Raw genomic sequence first — 21,203 nt, 5'->3', positions numbered from 1 at the left:
GTGAGTTTTAAAAATGTAGCTCAACCCACTAATGTGGGTCAGAGCATGTGATGTATCTACATTGTGATTTTAATCATTTCTAGTGTTGAAAGATTTACTTGCAGAAATCCCTTAAAGGAGCAAAGCTCATCTATGAGTACTCTTGTAATATACTAGAATCTGGTCTCAAATCAAGTGTAGCAATCATTTTACAAATTTGTTTTAAATGACGCCATTGAGTTCTTTAAAGTTTTAGGAGTTAAATCTTGGACCTGCAACAAATTCCTACCTTTGAAACTGCAAGGTCTTTAACTTTGAAAGATATGGAAACCATCTAAACAGATTATAAAATTTGACTTCAAAGTTTTAAGGACATATGCTTGGCAAAATAACAAATATTTTCAAAATGTTTTGAGGAGGTTTCCAAAGCAACTGCTTTCTGCCAACCGCTGCTCAGTCTCTTCCTTATCTCAAATGACAGATATTTGGTAGCTCATTGGCATTCCCTAAAACATTAGCAAACTTAGAACAAGCTTGCTTCTGTAACTCAAGTTATTGGTTCATCTTTGTAAACCCATTTCTTTCCATGAGTGTGGACACAACTACCCAAACCCTCCTTGAGCTAAAAACTAAAGCAAAAGCAAGTGCTCATGGGAGGGCTACAGGGCATCTTCTCAGCACAGAGAAGGAACCAGGAGTTTACATGTGTGTTAACCCAGAGGTCAGCAGTATATATCAGCCTGAGCGCCTCCGTGGACACACTGGGCATGCGGACAGTAATGGCCTCTTCTGCTGGGAAGGCAAGCGTATGATAGGTGCGATGTGTCAGACGTGTACATGGCCCAAACTTCAATTTTTTTTGGAGGGGGGGTTAAAAAAAGAATAGAACTTCTTATAACAGTATTTTGGGGGTGGGAAAGCTGGGGAAATGGTTTAGTGAGTAGAATATGGGACTTGAGTTTGGTTCCTCAGAACCCCTGCAAATAAAGCTAGACACAGTAGTGAGAGTCTGGAATTCCGGCGCTCTGATGAGATGGGTGGAGGAGACAGAAAAATCCCGGGGAACTTGCAAGCCTCCTAGTCAGACATACCCTGTGAACAAGAGACACATGGTGGGAGATGTGGACATCCATCAGAGGCTGTCTTCCATCCTCTACCCATGAACCCTGACATGTGTGGGACCACAGTCACGTAAAGACATATACATATTGTGTATACAAAAAGATAGTATTCAGTACTCACAAACGCTTTGAGTTTCTGAGTTATGCTTTTCAAGGGCTGTGACTTAGACATTCAAATACTTTGTGTGACCAAAATGCTTAGTAACATCTCTAAATCCTCACCACCTAGAGTCAAGATAGAAACTATTATTATCATTATTTTAGGTGTTTTTGAGACAGGCTGGCTCAAAACTCTCTGAGTAGCCAAAGGTAGTCTCAATGTCTTGAGAATTCTGCCTCTACTTCTCAAGTTCTGGGCTTACAGGCAGTTGCCTCCATGGCTGGTCAAAACAAGAAGTGGTATGGCAGGAATCATTGTGCATGCCTGTAGATTCCAGCACTCAGGAGGCTGACAAGGGAGTTGAAGGCCTATATATAGCAAGATACTATCTCCACAAAGCAGCAACAAACATTTGAGGGGCAAGAGAGGATAACTCAGCACTTGGTTGCACTGGGTTGCTCTTTCAGAGGACCCGTGTTCAATTCCAACCACCCACAGGGTGGCTCATCACCGTCTGTAAATGCAGTTCCAGAGGATTCAGTGCCCTCTTCTGGCCTCCATAGGTACTGCATGCATGGGGTACACACACATAAATGCAGGCAAACACACATAAACAAATAGCAAATAAAATCTCCAATGCAAACACTGGAAATGTAGCATTTGTTTGTCAGGGCTCTGCAGGTACAAGGGGTCCTGTTTCTCGCTCATACCCACTCTGTTTATACTCCTGGCACCTTTCTGTATTATTCACTTGGACTGCAGGGATTGCAAAAGATTAAAAGGAAGAAGGGAATGAGCATATATAGTGAGGCTGGTTGTGATGATTCACACCTGCAATGCTAGCACAGGAGAGGCTAAACAGGGACCGTCATGAGTTCGATGCCAGTCTAGGCTACCTAGCAAGACCCTGAATAAAAAATCAACACTATCAGAAGTCATACATTTTTAACTAATCTTTTTTTTTTTGTTTAAATCAGGCTTTTACTTACTAAAATATCTTTTGCAAACAACTATTCCTCTTTAGCTACCTCATTCTACTTTGAAAATAATTCGGTGTAGAGCTGATGCACTTGGTCCAGTGTTTGGCTTAATGGTTTTCCTCAGGAGAACAAAGGCTGGTGTTTCGAATCCCCTGCGGTTCTTGCCTCCTATTCTGGCTATTGAGCTCTGCTCCACGAGCCCAGAAATGCTGTGTTCCAGTCATGTGGGCTCATAAGTCAACGGGAGAGTCTTATTGCCCTCAGGATTTGGAAAAGAAAGGATTGAAAAAAAGATGGGAGCTGTTGATCTGATGTACTTTTACACTAGTGTACTGAGCACTGTAAAAGATTCCTTCATATATAATGTTGCTATGGTGAGCATTAGCTGCTATTGTCATCACTTTATTACATGAAAAGGGAGAACCAGTAACGCTGAATCACTGTTAGTTACCTCATAAGTTGTTGGACTGAGACACCTGACTGAACTACTTAGGAAAGGGTGTGGTTTGGCTCCTACTTCTAGAAGGGTGTGATCCATTGTGGCAGAAAGGCAGAGTGGTAGAGCAAGCGCAGGTTGGTCACTTGCATTGGCAACCAGGGAGCATGGTGTGGACAGGAAGTGAGGCTGGGCTACAAAACCTCCACGCCCACCCCAGTTACCTTCTCTATCCAGAAAGCCTCCGTCTCCCAAAGTTTTCATGACTTCCCCACCAGTGGGGGACCAAGTATTCAAACATATGAGTTTCTAGGGAAACCTTGCACATTGAGGCATCTAGCCCTGGTTTGCTCAGTTACCGACTGCTATTTCAAAATGTAAGGGTCTTTTTCCTCTACCCCACACATTTTTATTATCCAACCCATCACTCCCTTCTATTAAAACTCATAAAAAAAAAAACCTGTCTTACATTTTAACAAAAATAATCCATTTTATGTGCTTGAGGTAATTATTTAAAATGGACTTAAATTAACCAACTTATAAATTTAATTCCTAAAAGCCCTTCCGCTGCCTCATCTGGTGCACGTGACAAGCAGACATTAATTTGTGCACTGTGTGGCTTTCCTGACACTTAGACAGCTCATTTATGTCTCATCTGCAAGCTCTCAATTCATTTTCCTTTTGGGACCTTTATAACTATTTCTTTTTTTTTTTTCCGAGACAGGGTTTCTCTTGTGTAGCTTTGCGCCTTTCCTGGAACTCACTTGGTAGCCCAGGCTGGCCTCCAACTCACAGAGATCCACCTGTCTCTGCCTCCTGAGTGCTGGGATTAAAGGCATGCGCCACCACCGCCCGGCCCTTTATAACTATTTAAAAGCAAGCTTCCTGGCCTTATTTCTGTCAATTCCCAAAGCAGCTCACAAAGCATTTGTGGAAATGGGGAAGGTCCCTCCTGTTATTTTACTGGTCCTTGGGTTTAAGAATGTTGTCAGTGTTATCATAGTAATTCCTTAAAAGCTGGTATTTAAACATAAAAGTACACTGTAGAGTTTTATGGTCGCCCACACTGGATAATTTCAGTTTTCCCACACAGGAATGCAGGTGCTCATGGTTCTTTCCACACAGGAGGATGGGCTCCCAGGTAGGGTACATGTGGGATATTTATTATAGAGAGCATCATACATTCTTGCAAAAGCAATGTCCTAGCTTGCTGTGGTTTGCAAAAGCATCGGGAAAAAATTAGGTTCACAATAACACCAACGAAACAGTTATTAAAAATTGGGGGCAAGGGAGCTGGAGAGGTGGCTCAGTGGTTATGAGCACTGATGGCTCTTCCAGAGGACCCAGGTTCAATTCCCAGCACCCACATGGCAGCTCACAACTGTGCCAGGCTTTTTCTTTTGGGCCACCAACCAGCTCCCAAATCATGACACAGAGACTTATTATTAGTTTTAAATGCTTGGCCTAGCTTAGGCATGTTTCTGGCTAGTTCTTTTAACTTTAATTAACCTGTTTCTCTTTACCTTTTGCCTTGGGGATTATTACCCTTCTTATTTCTGTATATCTTATTCACTGCTTCTTGAGTCTGTTTGGCTGGCAGCGCCTGGATTCTGGCTCTGGGCATCTCCCTCATTCTTTCCTCTCTTCTCCTCTCCTTCTTCCTTCTCCCTCTTCTCCCATTTACTCTCTCTGCCCATTAGCCCCACCTATCCTTTCTCCTGACTAGCTCTTGGCCATTCAGCTCTTTATTAGACCAATCAGCTGTCTTAGGCAGGCCAGGTGAAACAAATGCAACACATCCTTACATAATTCAACACACATCCTTACATCATTAAACAAATGCAGCATAAACAAATGTAACAACACATCTTTGCTTGGTTAAAATAATATTCTACAACACATAACTGTCTGTAATTCCAGTTCCAGGGGACCTGATACCCATGGTAAAACATCAATAAGATAAAAATAAATAAATTTTTAAAATTGAGCAGTATTTTTACTATTTTCATGTTAACCACAGTTTTTGTTGTCTCAAAATAAGTAAAGATTTCTGTCCCTGGATGAGTGTAAACTCCAGATAGGAAATCTAGACCAGTTTTGCTTGCAAACAGACAGTATGGAAAAGTCTGAAATGCTCCTTATCCCTCGAGTTAAAAATAAATTACAAGCTTTAGAAAAATGGCAGGTTTCCCTGAGCACTTCTTGCTGCAAATAATGCTTTCAGCCAAGTGAGATGGCTCAACCTTTAATCCCAGGAGCACTCAGGAGCCAGAAGCTGGTAGACTCTGTGAGGCTGAGACCATCCTGATCTACACAGCAAGTTCCTGACCAGCCAGGGCTACATAGTAAGACTCTGTCTTAAATAATGATAATGATGCTGCTGATGCCTGGATTTTGAGTTAGAATTAAATGTAGTACTGCTTCTAGCAAAATCAAGCTGAGTTTAATAGGATCTTTAGTGGTGGACTTAAAAAAAAAGAAACAAAACAACTTGACATAAACCAGAGTCAGCTGGGAGAAGGGAAACTCAGCTGGGGATTGGTCTGTGAGGGCGTCTCCTCCACTGACTGAGCCCAAGGTGGGTGGTGCCTGGCCCTGCAGCTGAACCTTATATAAGAAGGCAGGCCAAGCAGCGCCCCCTCCCCCCCCCCCACACACACACCGTGGTCTCTGCTTCAGTTCCTTCTCCATTCCTGCTCTGCCTTCTCTCAGAGATGGTCGGATTGCCTCCTCTGGGGTTTGGGTCTGTGTTTATCACAGCCACGGAGAAGTGAACCAGGACAGCATCTTTGCAAGTCTGAAATCACTCCCTCAGCTCCCACCGAAGAGACCAAATTCAGCCCCTGAGACCTTTAGTTATCAGTCACGAAAGACTTTTTTACTCTGATTTTTCTGATACACATGTGCACGCAGTGAGTGTTTCTACATAAGATACTTGCGTGAATTAACGTGACTTTGCTTCGGGTTTGGTATTTGAAACTGACTAGAGTGGCAGCAACCTTCGCAGTTGCTTAGACAATATTACCAGGTAGATGACAGTAACTTCTCATTTAGTATTGCGAGTGAGTCAGCCATTTGAATTACATACGCGATCGCTCATATTACATTGCCCAAACTAGAACTGTAAATATATTATGTGTATGTGAAGATGTATGTACACACAGTCAAAAATAAAATTTAGAGCATGAAATAGAGATTTAAAAGTTATGATTGGTACAGAGATCTCAACAGAAGGGAATGTGCTGAGTGTATTTGCTAGGTGGGATTTATTTATTTATTTTTTTGTTCTTCAGTTTGGGAGCCAAACATTTTCCAGATTCGTCTGACTTTAAAAGTCTCAACTGTCGAAAGCTGTGAGATATAAGTCTGATTAGGTACAAGGCAAGAGAATGATATATTTCAGCAGTAAATAATTTTCGAAACCAAATGCTGTCTCATTCAAGCTGCATCATTGAAAGCTATGTGCCGCAGGTTAAAACAGGAACATCTCCAACTCCATTAAACTTTCAAACTGTTGGTCTCTCCTCTCAGGAAATGCTGTGCGTGGCGTCACTGTGAATTAGGGACAGTCCAGTAGTAGGCACGCTTCCCACAAGATGTTCTTCCTGTGTCTATTCCATCGGTTTTCTTGTTGTAAACAGCTGCATTCCTGTCTTAATCATTTTATTCTTTGACTTATACTGTGGAAATTCAACCGCAGAAGTTCTTATCCGTTGCAGTGGATGCTCTTCAGGGTAAAAGCACCAGCAGGGGTGGGGGTGGGGGTGGGGGTGGGGGTGGTTCTGAGCCGACACAAACTGTGGCAGACTTTCTCTGAGATATATAGTTATCTCTGGATTCAGTATCTCTGGATTCCTGGAGGCTTCAAAAACTGTACTGCTCCTGGGACTTGGGTACAGTGTTTATTTTATTTAGAGACTATTATATTAGGATTCTTTAAGGGAGAGAGAGAAGAGAAAGGCTTCCTGTTGTATTCTTCGGAATATTCTGTTCCCAGGGTGTCCTGACCCGACACTATCATTCCTCTGCTGAGATCTTACTTCATGTTTTGGTCTTTCATTTTATGACAGTGTTTTGAAGGGAGTAAACACAACCACTAAAATGTCATCTTAAAATTCTCCAGCAAAACGGCTCTGGCTAAGATTTTCTAGTTATCAAAATTTAGATCTACGTCACCATCGGCACATACCAAGCTTTGGTTTTGAATGATGATTCAAACAAGGCCAATACGTGTGCGAAATACCGATTTCATAAATATTGAAAACTTAATGGACAATTTGCAATTGTCACTTAACAGTCTGGCCCAACCGACTGTCTAGAATTTAATCCAAGCCACTCTGCCTGTTACGCTTTGGTGCGTTGTGTGCAGTCATGCTTCTCTTAGTGAGCATGATCTCTAGTGTGTGGTAAGGGGGGATTCCAGGACTTAAGGGTAAGACACACTTTCTGTAGCCTTAGCTCTCCTGAAACAGAACGGCTGTGTGAATCCTCCTACCACTGGGTGAGCAGCTCTTCAGTGGCATTATGGACAATTTAGCTAATACCTTATATGGAGTAAGTAAGCAATGTGAGCTGCATGTGAGCTGCATCATTTAGATGATGGTAAGATCTCTCTCTCTCTCTCTCTCTCTCTCTCTCTCTCTCTCTCTCTCTCTCTCTCTCTCTCTCTCTCTCTCCTCTTTCTCTCTCTGTCGCTGAAAGAGTGGTAACTCACTAAAGCCGAATCCTGACACTCCTTGCACGAGCTTCAGGCGGCTCTACCGGTCTCCTGTCCCTAGGAATTGTTCATTGTTTATGTAACCTCAGAGACAGGCTTCCTGGGTCTTGTAACTTTTTGATCTTCCTGGTGAGACTTCTCTTTTGTGAGCTTCCTGATCTCAGTGTCTCAGTCTTCTCTCAAGGAGGAGTTTCAGTTCAGAGGAACTAACCACACAGCATACGTAAAAACAAACAAACAAACAACAAAACCCCACAAACTAGTGAATTTGGAATATTCCATCTTAAACCAGTTAGGTGTCCCCAGTGGACTTCCTGCCATGTTGGAGAAGAACCTGGGGGTGAGTGAACATACCCTCCTCTGGTCTGTGGTGTACTGCAATTATCTCTTTCTCATAAAATGGAAAACAGACAATTTGTGACACATGAAACTGGGGACAAGTGGTTCTGAAGTCTTTTTGTTTTCCATGTTTCTCTTTAGTGTGTCTGTTCTCGTTTTGTTTATTATCCATAAGAGAAAAAGATGCAGCAGATAGACAATTGCAGGCATACTGAGTGTGGCAAATGAAAAGCAGGATTTGAAGAAGGGATCTGTAAGAGCCAAGCCAAGTATTCAGAATCAAAGATTCTTACAGGTTAAGGGAAGGCAAACCTCTGTTATTATAAAACAAGACACTTGAAAGGAAGTAGAGCAGTTATTAGAAAGGAAATGTAGCTGAAGCTCAGTATTGAACAGGTATGAGAGTACCATAGCATTGGTGAGAAAGGAAATGGCCTGTGTGGGCATCCTGAAGTGGGGTGGGCAGAGCACTTTCCAGGGAATGACATTCCACACTGCCTCACTCGCTGACCTTGGTCTTTGCAGCATGGGAAACATCTTTAAGCCTGCCCCCCACAAAATCCGTGTGCTGTTCTGCAGTAATCTTCTGGTTCTTTATCGATTCATATGGTTTTACAATTTTCATAGTGTTATAAATGTTCTTGGATTTTTTTTTGTTTAATCATTTCTTCACATAAAGAAAAAAAACCCTCCCTTTTGCCTTCATAGATGTTATTTTACTAACGTCACATAAAGATGGAGGTCTGTACAGGGCAGGTTATGCATCATTGAGGTAGAAAGCAATAGATGTGTTCCAGGGCTGTTAACATTAGGACTAGCTAGCATGCATACTAATTCTCCCAGTGCCAGTTTGCTTCCCACAACTGTCAGAAAGGACCAACTTCTGGATTAAACAAGTTTTCAAACAGCTGGAGAAGCAAAGGCTACCATATGTTAGATCAAGACAACCTCCACCTCTTCATTTGATTTTGTTTATGTTGTTAGAACTAGTCAAAAAGTCTCCACCGTCAGGTCATTGATTTTAGCATCCTCTGTACTGAAACAACAAATAATTTTATTCTATAATTCCATGCAACATTTCTGTAAAAGGAAGAACATTCCTGTCCTGGAGCTAATTCTTATCAATGTAGACTGAATTCTCTTGGAATAGGAAGTTTCAGGTCACCTACAAGTCTGCAGAGACTTCAGTTTATCACTTATAAGCTGTACATTTCTTTCAAATGCCCTGTTTTGTTTTTAATAGAAACTTTTATTTATTTCATTTGTAAACAGCATTGGTTGAGAATACCCGAAGGCTTATTCACTATATCTGCTTAGGAAGCAGCTTGTGTTCTTGCGGCTATGAACCATCTTCAGCCATGAGAGAAGGGGGAGGGGACTGAGATGGAAAAGGAGATGGCAGTCGAGGCGGGTGGGAGTGTGATCAAAGTATGTTGTGGACATGAATGAGACATTCCCATGGGCACCGTTGTCCTGAATGAGTAATACGCAAACTTTGCGAGCGTGTAGGAGATACAGGTGACTTTTAAGAAAATATCTTTGACAAGAGTGCAAGAAAGGAGCTGAATGGCATGAATAAAATTCCAAGAGAATATTGATATCAATGGTTTAAAAGTTGAGAGAAAAGAGCAGATATTTCTGTGGCACCAGGGGAAACAATTGCTGTTTTGTGGGCAGACTACTTTGTGCAGTTTTCATAGTTCAGAATGCAGTGTGCTTTGGCAAAGAAGGGGAGTAACGGTTCAGTTGTTTATGGTGTCGCTGCCTCTTTCCAATGAAAACATAATTTTTTTGCATAGCATCTTCTCTTTTACTTTAGAAAAATTCCCACATGGCATTCATCAGATGTGATAAAAGACTGCAGTTACTCTTCCTTAGAACTTGGGGGAAACAGATCTATACTTGTTCAGAACTCAAGAGAAAGGGTTTTATTTCAAGTCCATCCAAAGCATAAATTACTTTCAAATCTTTGGTGTTGTAGTTTTTGTAGTTTAGGGGTCTCTCTCTCTCTCTCTCTCTCTCTCTCTCTCTCTCTCTCTCTCTCTCTCTCTCTCTCTCTCGACAAATTTAGGGCCTTAAGAGAAGTGAAAAAACTTAGGATAGTTAATCTAAGAAAGAAAATAATGAGCATTGTTTGAGATTAAAGAGTGAGAAATAGTACTGTGCCTCAAAATTTTCACGATAATGAAGATGGAGAGATGGTTCAGCAGTTAAGCGCTCTGACTGCTCTTTCAATTCCCGTGGCAGCTCACAACCATCCGTAACTCTAGTCTCAGGGCAGCCAACGTCCATTTCTGGCCTCTGCAGGCACTGTACACATGTGGCACACAGACATACATGAAAGCAAAACACCCTTACACATGAAATGAAATGGAAAAAAATATGATGACAAGTTGTATAATACAAGGTTTGAAAAGAATCTTAATTAAAACTGGGTGTATCATAAAGTAAGAAGATAATGAATTAAAGACAAAAGAATGACACTGTCATTTCTCAAGCAAATAAGAAATACACTTGAAATTATGTTTACTAGTTTTACTTTTATAAAAATAAAAAATTTCTTATGATATATGTTTATATAATTGGTTTACGTTTAGAATGTGTTTGGTAATGGTTTGGATTAAACTAATCATAGTCCAGATAACTCCAGTAAATTAAAATAAGGTAGAAGATAAAGTGTTGAAAATGAACAGAAAAACTGTTCTGTTTGCCAAGGAGCGACTTTCTGTTTCACGCCGTGTGCGTCTGCATTCCACGCAGAGCTGCTGCTGAATTCTAGAGTCTCAGGTTCAGTCTCTTTCCCCGTTACAACTGTTTTGTAAATGAGTTGGTCATTCTCAGAAACACCTGTAATATTCTGCAAGTTTACTTGTCATTTCTTGGCGTCTTGTTAAAAGGACTTTAGGCATTTCCAATAGTACCCACACATGGACAACGTCGGGTTGAGGCATAACAAACAAATATATAAGACCTTCCATGTTGTCTGTGAACAAACATGACTCTCTTAAGGACTTAAGAAATGGTTTCCTTTCACAAATTACTTAGTTCTGTAATATTTTACTGTATGATTTTAGTGATGTTTAATATCTTGTAGTGTTTTGTTTTTATGACTTTTATCATGTTTAATATTACTGAGGACCAAACATGCATAGCTCATTTCATGCAGAGTAAGCATCATTAGTTTATAACTATTTTGGCAAAGAAAGAGATGCTATATAATGAACCTGCATGTGAATATTCACAATAAATGTTACACTTGAAAAGGAACTAATAGAGAATCATGAAGGTTGTCTTTCAAATATCGCAATTCAAAATTATAAAAATAATACAAGTCTGAGAAGGACATTCTGTATGTGAATTCATATTATGTGAGATAATTATCATGCTTCCCAATAAATATGTGCTTGATAGTACATAATAATTGATGTTTATTAATGTAAAATGTTAATATTTAGAAAAATAAATAGTGAAGGAGAGAAAAGGTAAGGTCATGTGCATATCAGTGGCCAAGATAAGTTCAGCATAGAGGTAGGTCTAATTCAGAAGTGCTTTTGGACAATGTGTGGAATTCCCAAGAGACTTTCACAGAGCTGAGTGGGTCCTCAAGATGGCAGAAGGAGAAGAGACCATCTAGGGCATGATAACAGTTATCAAGGCACTGAGCTAATTGCCTGTGCAATGGAATGTGGTATTTCAAAACTATGAAAGGCTAAATTATTTCCAAATTATATTGATATATAGTTTAGGATTTATTTTTAATTTTTAATTATGAATACATGTGTGGGTTACATATGTGTCTGTGTGTCAGTGTGCCCACAGAGGCAAGAAGGGGGCATTGTGTCCATGGGATCTGGAGTTACAGGTGATTGTGAGCCACTGAATATGTGTGCTGGGAACCAAACTTGAGTCTTCTACAAGAGCAGTATGAAGTTTAAGACTTATTTTGGCTGAGTGTGGTGGTGTACATCTTTAATCCCATCATTCAGGAGGCAGAAGCACAGATTTCTGTGCATTCAAGGCCATCATGGTCTACATAGTGAGCACCATGTCATCCAGGGCTACACAGTGACATGTTATCTCAAAAACAAACAAACAAATGACTTTAATTTATATATGTGTGTACATGAGTCTACATGAGTGTAGGTGCACATATGTTAATGTGCATGCATTGACACAAACATACACACAAAAGCATGTATTGTACACACACACACACACACACACACACACACACACACACATACACACGAGCAGAGGCAAAAAGGATGCTCCTGGATCCTGGAAGCTGGAGTTGCAGGCTTTTGAGATACACTCAGATTGTTTGTGGATGCTAGGATCCAAGTTTTGGTTCTCATAACTGAACAGCAAGCATTCTTATTTGCTGAGCCATCCTGCCAGCCTCTCTAATTTTAAATATGTGTGTATGAGTGTGTATGTATATATGTATACATGCTATAAATATATATATAGAATACAATACCTAATATTCCCACAAACTATTACATATGTCTAAATGAATCAAATGTCCACTTCTATTTTAAAAGTGTTTTTCTTTTAACTGTATAAATTGGAGGGCTGATGATAGACACTCCTTCCATATTGATGCAAATAAGAGTTGTCCAGGGTCCATGTCTTCCTTGCTTGACTTTTCCCTGGTCCATCTATTATGTCCTCTCTGAGAACTCAGGAAGAATGGCAGAAGAGGAATTTAATATTTTGTAAGAGTCTACACGGGTCATAGGACTGTATTGGACAGTTCATACTCTTCCTCTTATGTTGATCTTTATGAGGAGTTTGTGGGATTGGTGTTTTTTTTTTTTTGTTTGCGGGTTTTTTTTTTGTTGTTGTTGTTTTTCGAGACAGGGTTTCTCTATGTAGCTTTGCGCCTTTCCTGGAACTCACTCTGTAGCCCAGGCTGGCCTCGAACTCACAGAGATCTGCCTGCCTCAGCCTCCCGAGTGCTGGGATTAAAGGCATGCACCACTACTGCCTGGTGGATTGGTGTTTTAACCTCTCTATCCCAGTGGAAGAAACCGGTATGAAAGCAGTGTTCCATGACAAAGCCCAAGCTGTTTACCATACTGCACGGGCCTCATGCAATGAATTATATTTTCAAAGTTTTTGCTGTCTATATCGGATGTATGCTAGTATAGAGATGTGTCAAATATAGACATCATATTAAAAACAAAACAAAACTGCTTTTTTCAGTTGGCTCACTATATTGAGTGATTATGGGGACTTTTTGTTTTTATGGAGAGATCAGATTGTAGTGTAAAAATATGATAATGCATATATCAAGATGGCAACTCTATGTACAAACCAGATCCCAGGTTTGGCTATGACATACAGTTAGTTAAAGACAGTCTTTAACTTTAGAAAATCTATCTTTATATGCCAGAGTCTATGCCTTGCACATTTTAGACAGTCAGTACTTCTGTAGAAGGGATGACTGGTTAAAAATGTTAGTACCAATTAGTAGTTCAGAGAAGATTGGTAAATTTCAAATTCTCACTGACTGGAAATGCCAGACCATGTGTAACAAGAACATCGAAGCAATGGTGTTTTGCTTACTGTGTTTTATATTTCTTGAAGATAAGTTAATAAAAACACATTAAATATATTCATATATCTTCTTCAGTGCTCAACTTCTTGTGGTAAAGGTATAAAGTACCGGGAGGTCCTTTGCATTGATCAATTCAGAAGAAAATTAGAAGAAAAATATTGCCGTCATCTGCAGAAACCTCGAACTCACAAAGCTTGTAGATCGGGACGATGCCCTTCATGGAAAGCCAATAGATGGAAGGAGGTATGTGGCATTTTACAACTATCACATGTTTCCTCTATCATCTCTATCTATCTATCTATCTATCTATCTATCTATCTATCTATCTATCTATCTATCTATCTATCTCCATTCCTCCTTCCCTTCCTTGCCATTTATACATCATCTCTAGGTATCTGTATCTACATTTTAAAATCTGAATTCAGTATTTGTAATAACCTTGAGAGTTTTACTTCTTTACAGTGTCTTTTATTATAGAATTTTCTGCACTGTTCTCAGCACTATATAGTGTTGTTGCATTTGCTCAAGTCTATTGGTAAAATAATTTAGTTACTTGAGTTATTTTCAGGTTATATATTTATAAAAAATTCTGCTAGTGAACATGGGACTCATGGACACTGATATCATCTTGGTTATCTAACAACAAAATATATCTGGTGATGTATTAAAATAATGGCCTTGTATGCATTTCAGAATCTTGGATTTGAGTTAAGATGGCATCCTGGAAAGGCAGATAGTAAACTGCATGCAGAATTGCAAGTAGAGGCAGAACAAGTGAGGTGTGAGATCTAGGTAACTTTGGATGGGCTAAGAAAACTCAAAGAAATAGATAAACAAACAAGGTCCAGTGTGAGACAAATTGCTAAATGGTCTTATTAATAAAAAACCTGGAGCCAGGTATTGGGGTTAAAACTGAGAGAGCAGAGAAATAGAACAAGCCATAGCTAACCTCACCTCACCAGCTCCTCAGCTTCCAAAGAGATATACTTCCTGTACACCCACACCTATATGCCTTTCTGTCCTTGCCATCTCACTTCCTCTCTCCACTCAGCTACATTACTTCCTCTTTCTGCCCAGCTCTGTCACTTCTTGTCTATCTGTACAGACCTCTAGACCTTTATGGTTAACTAGTGTTGGAATTTAAGGCATGTGCCACCATGCCCGACTCTGTTCCCTGCATGGCCTTGAACTCACAGAGATCTGGATGGATCTCTGCCTCCTGAATGCTAGGATTAAAGGCGTGTGCTACCTACCATTTCCTGACTTCTGTATTTACTATAGTGGCTGGCTTTTTTCTCTGGTCCTCAGATAAGCTTTATTGGGGTACGCAGATCAAATATCACCACAATCCAGACTGAAAATTCAATTTTGAAAGAAAAGTGGATGATGTATGCCTCAGCATATTCAGGGACCAGAACCCCAAACCTACATAGTCTTGGACAGCTGGCTTTTGAGTGGTACTATGTCGTCTTATTGATACTGAGTCAAAAACCTCTAGCTTCACCATAGAACAAGCAGCCTCCACAAAGGGTTATCATGCTGGGAGCTTGGTGATATTTGACTGATCTCTGAAGTGAAAAGAGTGAAATAAGATTCTTCTATCCACCGCCTGGCCGAGATTCTTCTATTGTCTTTCTAAATTGTCTGCTAGGTTGGCCCTGATCAAGGGAGATAAGAATTCAGAACATATTCCCCCTAGGCACAGACACTGTTCGTATGGATGACACTCGGTATCATAGTGGGGACATGACACATTGAGGACTCTGCTCAGTGTGAACTTGACAAGCAAAGCTGGGACTCCCTGAATACAAATGAGGAAAGGGCCTCTTGTTTCTAGGACGCTGTGTGTGTGTGTGCAGGGGTGGTGAGTTCATTTGTTCATTTTAATGATTCAAGTATTTAATTTGCCTCTAAAGCCACACATCTGGAAGGAAGACACCAGTGGTCTTATATTTCAATGTTTATCGTTGTTTAGCAGCAGTAATTAACATGCTTCACTAAATACTTACATTGGGAACATTACCAGACACCAAATGAAATGCATGCCTTTAAAAGTCATTTCAACAATCTGGCCAGCAGTTTCCAAATGAGTCTTTGTAGCTGAGGCATCATGCAAGGTGGCAACAAAAATGAACTTATTTCATAATAATTATATTAAAGCAGTCTTACAATTTATGCAATTGGAACAGAGAAGCCACCAGCGATTATCTTGTGAGTCCCTCTGAAATTATACATGTGTAGACCACATTACCAGCTGTAGTGTGAGGGAAGCCTGAAACGTTTAGCTTCAGGAGAGTACTTTTCGTAGAATAAATCAAACAGCAAGAGCCACACAAGTGGCTATTTGTTCCTGTCAGAAACTTGGGGACTGAGTGGGTGAATGGAGCTAACATCTATGACCAGGAGAAACAATTTCAAAAGAAAGCAGACTCTGTACAGAGCATCCATGTCTTTCTTGCTCTGAACATTCATCCCTGCTTCTGAAGCGCCTGAAACTCATTCCTTTAGCAGAGCTTGCTTGCATCATTTCATGTTTAGCAGTAAGCCAAGCCAACTTGTGGGAAAGGATGCTGTGCTCGCATTTGTGGGGCAGATGGTCAAAGGACAGAAAAAAATCCCCTGTGACACAATCATGAACAGATGTAGCAGAGAAAGATGTTTGGGACCAACAGGAATGTTGGTGACCAAGAAGAGCAAATCATTCTCCTACTTCACAACCATGTTCCCTTGGTCCTATCTGAGCTCAACTCAAGAGTTGCCCACTGTGTATTGGAAATATCTGTGGATTTTGTTGTCCAGTGCCTTTTCAGTGTTTTGCCCTCATTGGGAGAGCTAATCTGCTGTTGTTTTTGCACATTTGGGTCCAGAGGTGTACAACAGTCCTCCATGTTTAACAGAACCACACTGTGACAAGTATAGTCAATGAAAAGATGGCAAGTCCTTTTGTAACTAAGGCACCATGTTCAAAATAAAAGGAATTTGGCCATGTATGGAGTAAGGTACTTGGTAAACAGGATAGCCATTGTCTTTGAGACAGCTGAGATAGTAACCTGGGACAGTGCTGTAAAAATAAACATGGGGTAGGTTTCAGGCTTACATGTTAAAGACAATGGTAAGTCGTATAAGATATTAAGTGACACTATCATATTTTAGCTCATGCTATAAGAATGTAGGTAATGGTCACCACATACCTAGGGAAGCCACTGTAGGTCTGAGAACAGGTGGAGATATAACCCTCAACTCACTCATTCATCTCCTCTTGATCATGGCCAACATGCTGGGCAATTAAAAAAAAAGAAAGCTGTTAAAAGAATTTCATTCTATTCTATTCCATCACCTGAACAAGGTGGTTGTGAGAAAGATCCAGCAGCTAATTGATAAATAGAAGAATTGAGAGAACCTACTGAATGACCAACACACTGAGAGAAGGAAGTAAAAGAGACAAAATGAACTCCATATTTCTATTCTGAGCAACTCTGTAAATAATAATAACCTTCACCAAATATGTAAGGTTAAGAGAGGATCTTCTAAAAGTATAATTCATTTAATTAGCCAAAATTGATGTGGAAAACAGTTCCTGGGGAATACATCCTTTTTATGGCATCTCTGGGTATATTCATTTTAGGGAAGAGGTCCATGTTAAGAATATAGCATTCTATATTCTAATATAGCTATTTAAGACCTCCATGGATATTTTCCTATATGTGCTCTATGATTAAAAGTCAAAACCAAACAAATCCTGTGTTTTGTTGATTAAAGGAAGCATTATTTGTTTGGTAGAACCTCTTACTTAAATGTGTTTTGTAAACTAATTTTTTCAAGGATTCCTTTTCAAGGTTACAGTGAGGATCTTATCCAAATACAGTTTATGTTTCTAAGAATGTTTGGAAGGTTTACAGAACTATAAAACAGGACTACTTTATAGGCTAGTCATTTTTCTAAGAGATTCAGATGAGCTCAACTGCATCTAGGTATGTGGGCCTACCTAGTATTATGTATGCTGCAGAGCATGCATTATTACCCCTATACGGAGAGCCAGATGGCTTTTTGGTGAACACATTTAATGAGTTGTCAGAATGCAATAGCTTATGTACAGCATGCAGGTCAATGTAAGCTGGAGAAATATGCACGGTCTTCAGAAGTGAGAAGACAGGATGTCTTTGAAGTCCGTGGTTGCCACTTACACATGCAAGCCATGGGTCCGACTCGGCAGCCACTCAAGTGAAAAGCTGCTGTGGTCTGTGAGTGATCTGAGTCACTGGGTGAGTTCAGATCTTAGAGTTTGAGGGATTTAAATAGTTTTCTTATAATAAAACATATTTTTCAGTAGAAAAGAGGGGGCTAGGTCTTCTGGAGTACCTGAAAACAAACAAACAAACAAACAAACAAAAAAAAAAAAAACCCAGAGACCTTGAAAAACAACTAGAAATTTTTTTTTCTTATAAAATCTCTGTCGAGAATATCAGTGAGTCTTCAAACATTATTACCCTATGTGAACTCTAATCTTTCTGGAATAACAGGGGACACAGACAACCAAATTCACAATTAATAAATAACCTCCGACCTTCTCCATGTGTTGTTAATATGGGCTTCACAGCTCTCTGTTATTTTCAGTATCTGCTATTTGGATATGACTGTGTTTGGAAACACCTGACATCCCAGAGTTGAAAACTCGCAGAGTCCCCATTCCTAGAAGGCAACCCAGTGAGGCCTCAACAGAGAGAGCGAAGCTTCAACTATCGTTCATCATGCTAAGAGTTTGTGTTCCCCCCAAATCCATATGTTAAACTGTAGCCCCCTCCCCCCAGTAATGCTATTGGAGGTAGGGACTTTTAGAGTCTTGAGGGTGGAGCCCCCATAATTGATACTATTTTCCATGTAAAAGGGGCTTTTAGAGAGTCCCTAGTCCGTGTTATGTGTGAGGGTGGAAAGGTGACCATCTGTCAGGCAGGAAGCATCTCCTCACCAGACATCAAATATTCAGGTGCTTTCTTTGAACTTTCCACCCGTGAGGCATAAATGTCTGTTATTTATGAGCCACCCATATGAATAGAAACACAGAGGAAGACAGAAAGTCACAAGCGATGGTGGTCCTGCCGTAACAAGTATCAAAGTGAGGGTGTGGATGTGGAACTGGGTACCAGCACAGAGCAGGAGGAGCCTGGAGGCCTCTGTAGTGAAGGCTTGTACTGCTGTGCATGGGGGAAAAGCAAGCCTGGTGAGCACTGGGGAGGAGGAGCAGAGAGGTGACGTCAGAGCCCCAGGCTTTGAGAATCTCTGAACCACTGAAAGAAGTGTTTGTAGAAATATGAACAGCAACAGATTTTCATTAATAATGCTGAGAAAAATGAGGACTGAAAGACCATGACAAGGTTGTCTCCATTTACCATTTATACACACTTCTCCAGAATGCTGCCCATAGAAATATAACCAGGACTCAACAGCTTAACAAATATTTGGACCCCCACCCCTCAACAGGTTCACATTATAGTGGGTGTTGCACGTAAAAATGTGAATATAGCGAAAGTCTTAGAAATGATTGCTTAGTGGAAAGTATTGGGCATAGTACTAGAATTTAAGTCCCATTTAGAACAACGTAGTGGCATAATTTTTATGGACATTTAGTATATTTAACTTAGGGAAGGCTTACCACATCTGGATGCCATCTAGCATAGCCTGATTCAGGTGACAGTTTCCAGAAAACTTGAAGTACTTTGTGAATAACAGCTTTTAAAAAAAATCTTTATATTTATATAGAATCTCTAAATAAGACAACGGTAAACACATTCATTTTTATGATTTTCTACCTAATGTGCCATATAATATCGGGGACATGTTTATGACAAATAAGAAAATGTGCAATGCTCTATTTTGCTACCAATCTGTGATTTGGTATTTGCTAGCTACATTGTTGAGATCCTCTGGGCTCCTTTGCAGTGCTCTGTGACCTGTGGGTCAGGGCTGCAGCAGAGGGAGGTGTACTGCAGACTGAGAGGCACTGGTCCGGTGACTGAAGACATGTGCGATCCAGCCACCCGGCCTCAGGAGCAACGGCAGTGCTGGCATCAGGACTGCAGGAAGTACCGGTGGACCACAGGAGCCTGGCTGGATGTGAGCGCTAACAAGGGCGTGGCCTTTTCCTTTGCTATTCCATTTTAAAAAAACTTATCTTGTATATGCACATGTGTGCGAGTGTGTGTGTGTGTTTATGTGTGTGTGTTTGTGTGTGTGTGTGTTTATGTGTGTGTGTTTGTGTGTGTGTGTGTATGTGTGTGTGTGTGTGTGTGTGTGTGTGTGTGTGTGTGTGTGTGATATGAGAATTGTGAAAGCTGCTGTGTGTTTGTTTTGGCCCATATGTGGGGATCAGAGGACCTTGTGTGGATTCTTAGAGTTGAACTCAAGTTGCCTCAGTTTTTTCTCTGTTGCGTTCCATTCTGTTCTGTTCCCTCCCCTCTCCTCCTCTCCCTTTTCCTTCCCTCCCCTCTTCTCCTCTTCCCTTCTTCTCTTTTTCTCTTGCTTTCCCTTTTCTGTCCTGTCTTCCCCTACCCCCTTAATTTGAGACAGAGGCTCCTGTAGCCCTGGTTACCCGGGAACTCCTCATCCTCCCGCCTCCCCTCTGGAGTCCTGACTTTGCAATTATGTACCACTCCACCCATATCCTGACAAGCAAACTTGCGAGGGCACGGCACACAGGAAACCATCACTGGGTTTCTCATTGCACTTCCAGTGTTCAACATCGTGTAAGAAAAAAGAGACCTACCGTCTAGTGCAATGCATGACTGACCAACATATACAAGTGAATGAAAGTTTCTGCGATCCCTTAACGAGACCTCTGTCAATCAAAAAGTGCAGGAATCCTCTCTGCAAGTATGTGGTGGTGACGGGAGACTCATCGCAGGTAAGGTTATGTTAGTTTCCTTCCCTTTTGAAGTCATAAAACACCCTGACCCCCCCCCCCCTAAAGTGTCTTTGATGAGGGATTAGAGTCACACTCATCTGTGGGTGTGAAACAGGGGTTTAGAACGCTGTTGGGAATGAAGCTGGTGCAGAAAAGTAGGTATCCTCTGGGTTTATGACCTCACCAGCTGCAGGTAGCTGACTAGTTTATTAGTAGTTACTAGTTGACTAATATCAGGATATGAATTCTTACTTAGTAAGTGGGTCTTAAGTCCAATTAGACAACTGCTGATCACTTCTCACATATGTGGCACTATCTCACTTTTGAGCATATCTTACCATGCTTGTCATTGTTACAGTTCATAGACTTTGCTGCAGGATAGGACTTAATTGCTTCTCTACCTTAGTGCCTTCCAATACTATGAGATCTTGTCCTCGGGAGGAAGCTTCCAGGTCAGTTCTAGATCAATTCCTGCAAGCCGTATGGTATCTTCAACAATAGAGTCTCACCTTCAAGTTCTGGGGGTTAATCAAGGCAATGGAGATAACCTATATTGTTTGGGGAGAGGTCTCTTGGGCTCCCCTGACTGACAACTAGAAGGTAGGTTTCCCATGCTTGGTGATTTCGTGATATACATTTTAAATTTTGATGTCAACCTGATTAGTCCTTTTGCTATTGTGGTTCTTTGGATTTTAGGTTTCACATCTATAAAATCACTGCCCAGTTTTGGCCAGAAGGATGTACAACTATATTTTCTTCTAAGTCTTATAATTTTAGTTCGTCTATTTAGGTCTAATATATTTTGACTATTTTCATTTGTAATATGAAGTCATCACCCATGTCTACAAAATTGCACATGGCTGCCCTATGAACCCAACACAACTTGAAGAAGAGGTTATTATTCCACCACTGAGTTCACTTGGCATCTCTGTTGAAACTCAATGAGCCACATGTTGTGACTGACCTTTTCACAAACTTCCAATCAACTTTCACACAAATTTGGCAAGCTGCTCATAAGACTCATAGCAAACTGTAAGGGGCTCAGCATATTCAAACAATCTTGTGGAAGA

At 40.6% G+C, this 21,203-nt stretch overlaps 1 protein-coding gene across 1 annotated transcript in view; it reads left to right on the top strand.

Annotated features, from left to right (window-relative positions):
- Positions 1 to 21,203, top strand: part of Adamts20 (ADAM metallopeptidase with thrombospondin type 1 motif 20) — a 131,522-nt gene that overhangs the window by 88,103 nt on the left and 22,216 nt on the right. The window contains exons 29-31 of the mRNA XM_006974321.4: positions 13,311 to 13,478; positions 19,173 to 19,346; positions 19,963 to 20,133. Coding sequence (XP_006974383.1) covers positions 13,311 to 13,478; positions 19,173 to 19,346; positions 19,963 to 20,133 — 513 coding nt within the window. The remainder of the gene's footprint in view (positions 1 to 13,310; positions 13,479 to 19,172; positions 19,347 to 19,962; positions 20,134 to 21,203) is intronic.

This window comes from Peromyscus maniculatus, chromosome 20 (genome assembly GCF_049852395.1).
Source record: "Peromyscus maniculatus bairdii isolate BWxNUB_F1_BW_parent chromosome 20, HU_Pman_BW_mat_3.1, whole genome shotgun sequence".
Lineage (NCBI taxonomy): Eukaryota > Metazoa > Chordata > Mammalia > Rodentia > Cricetidae > Peromyscus > Peromyscus maniculatus.
This window is presented reverse-complemented; position numbering and strand designations above follow the sequence as displayed.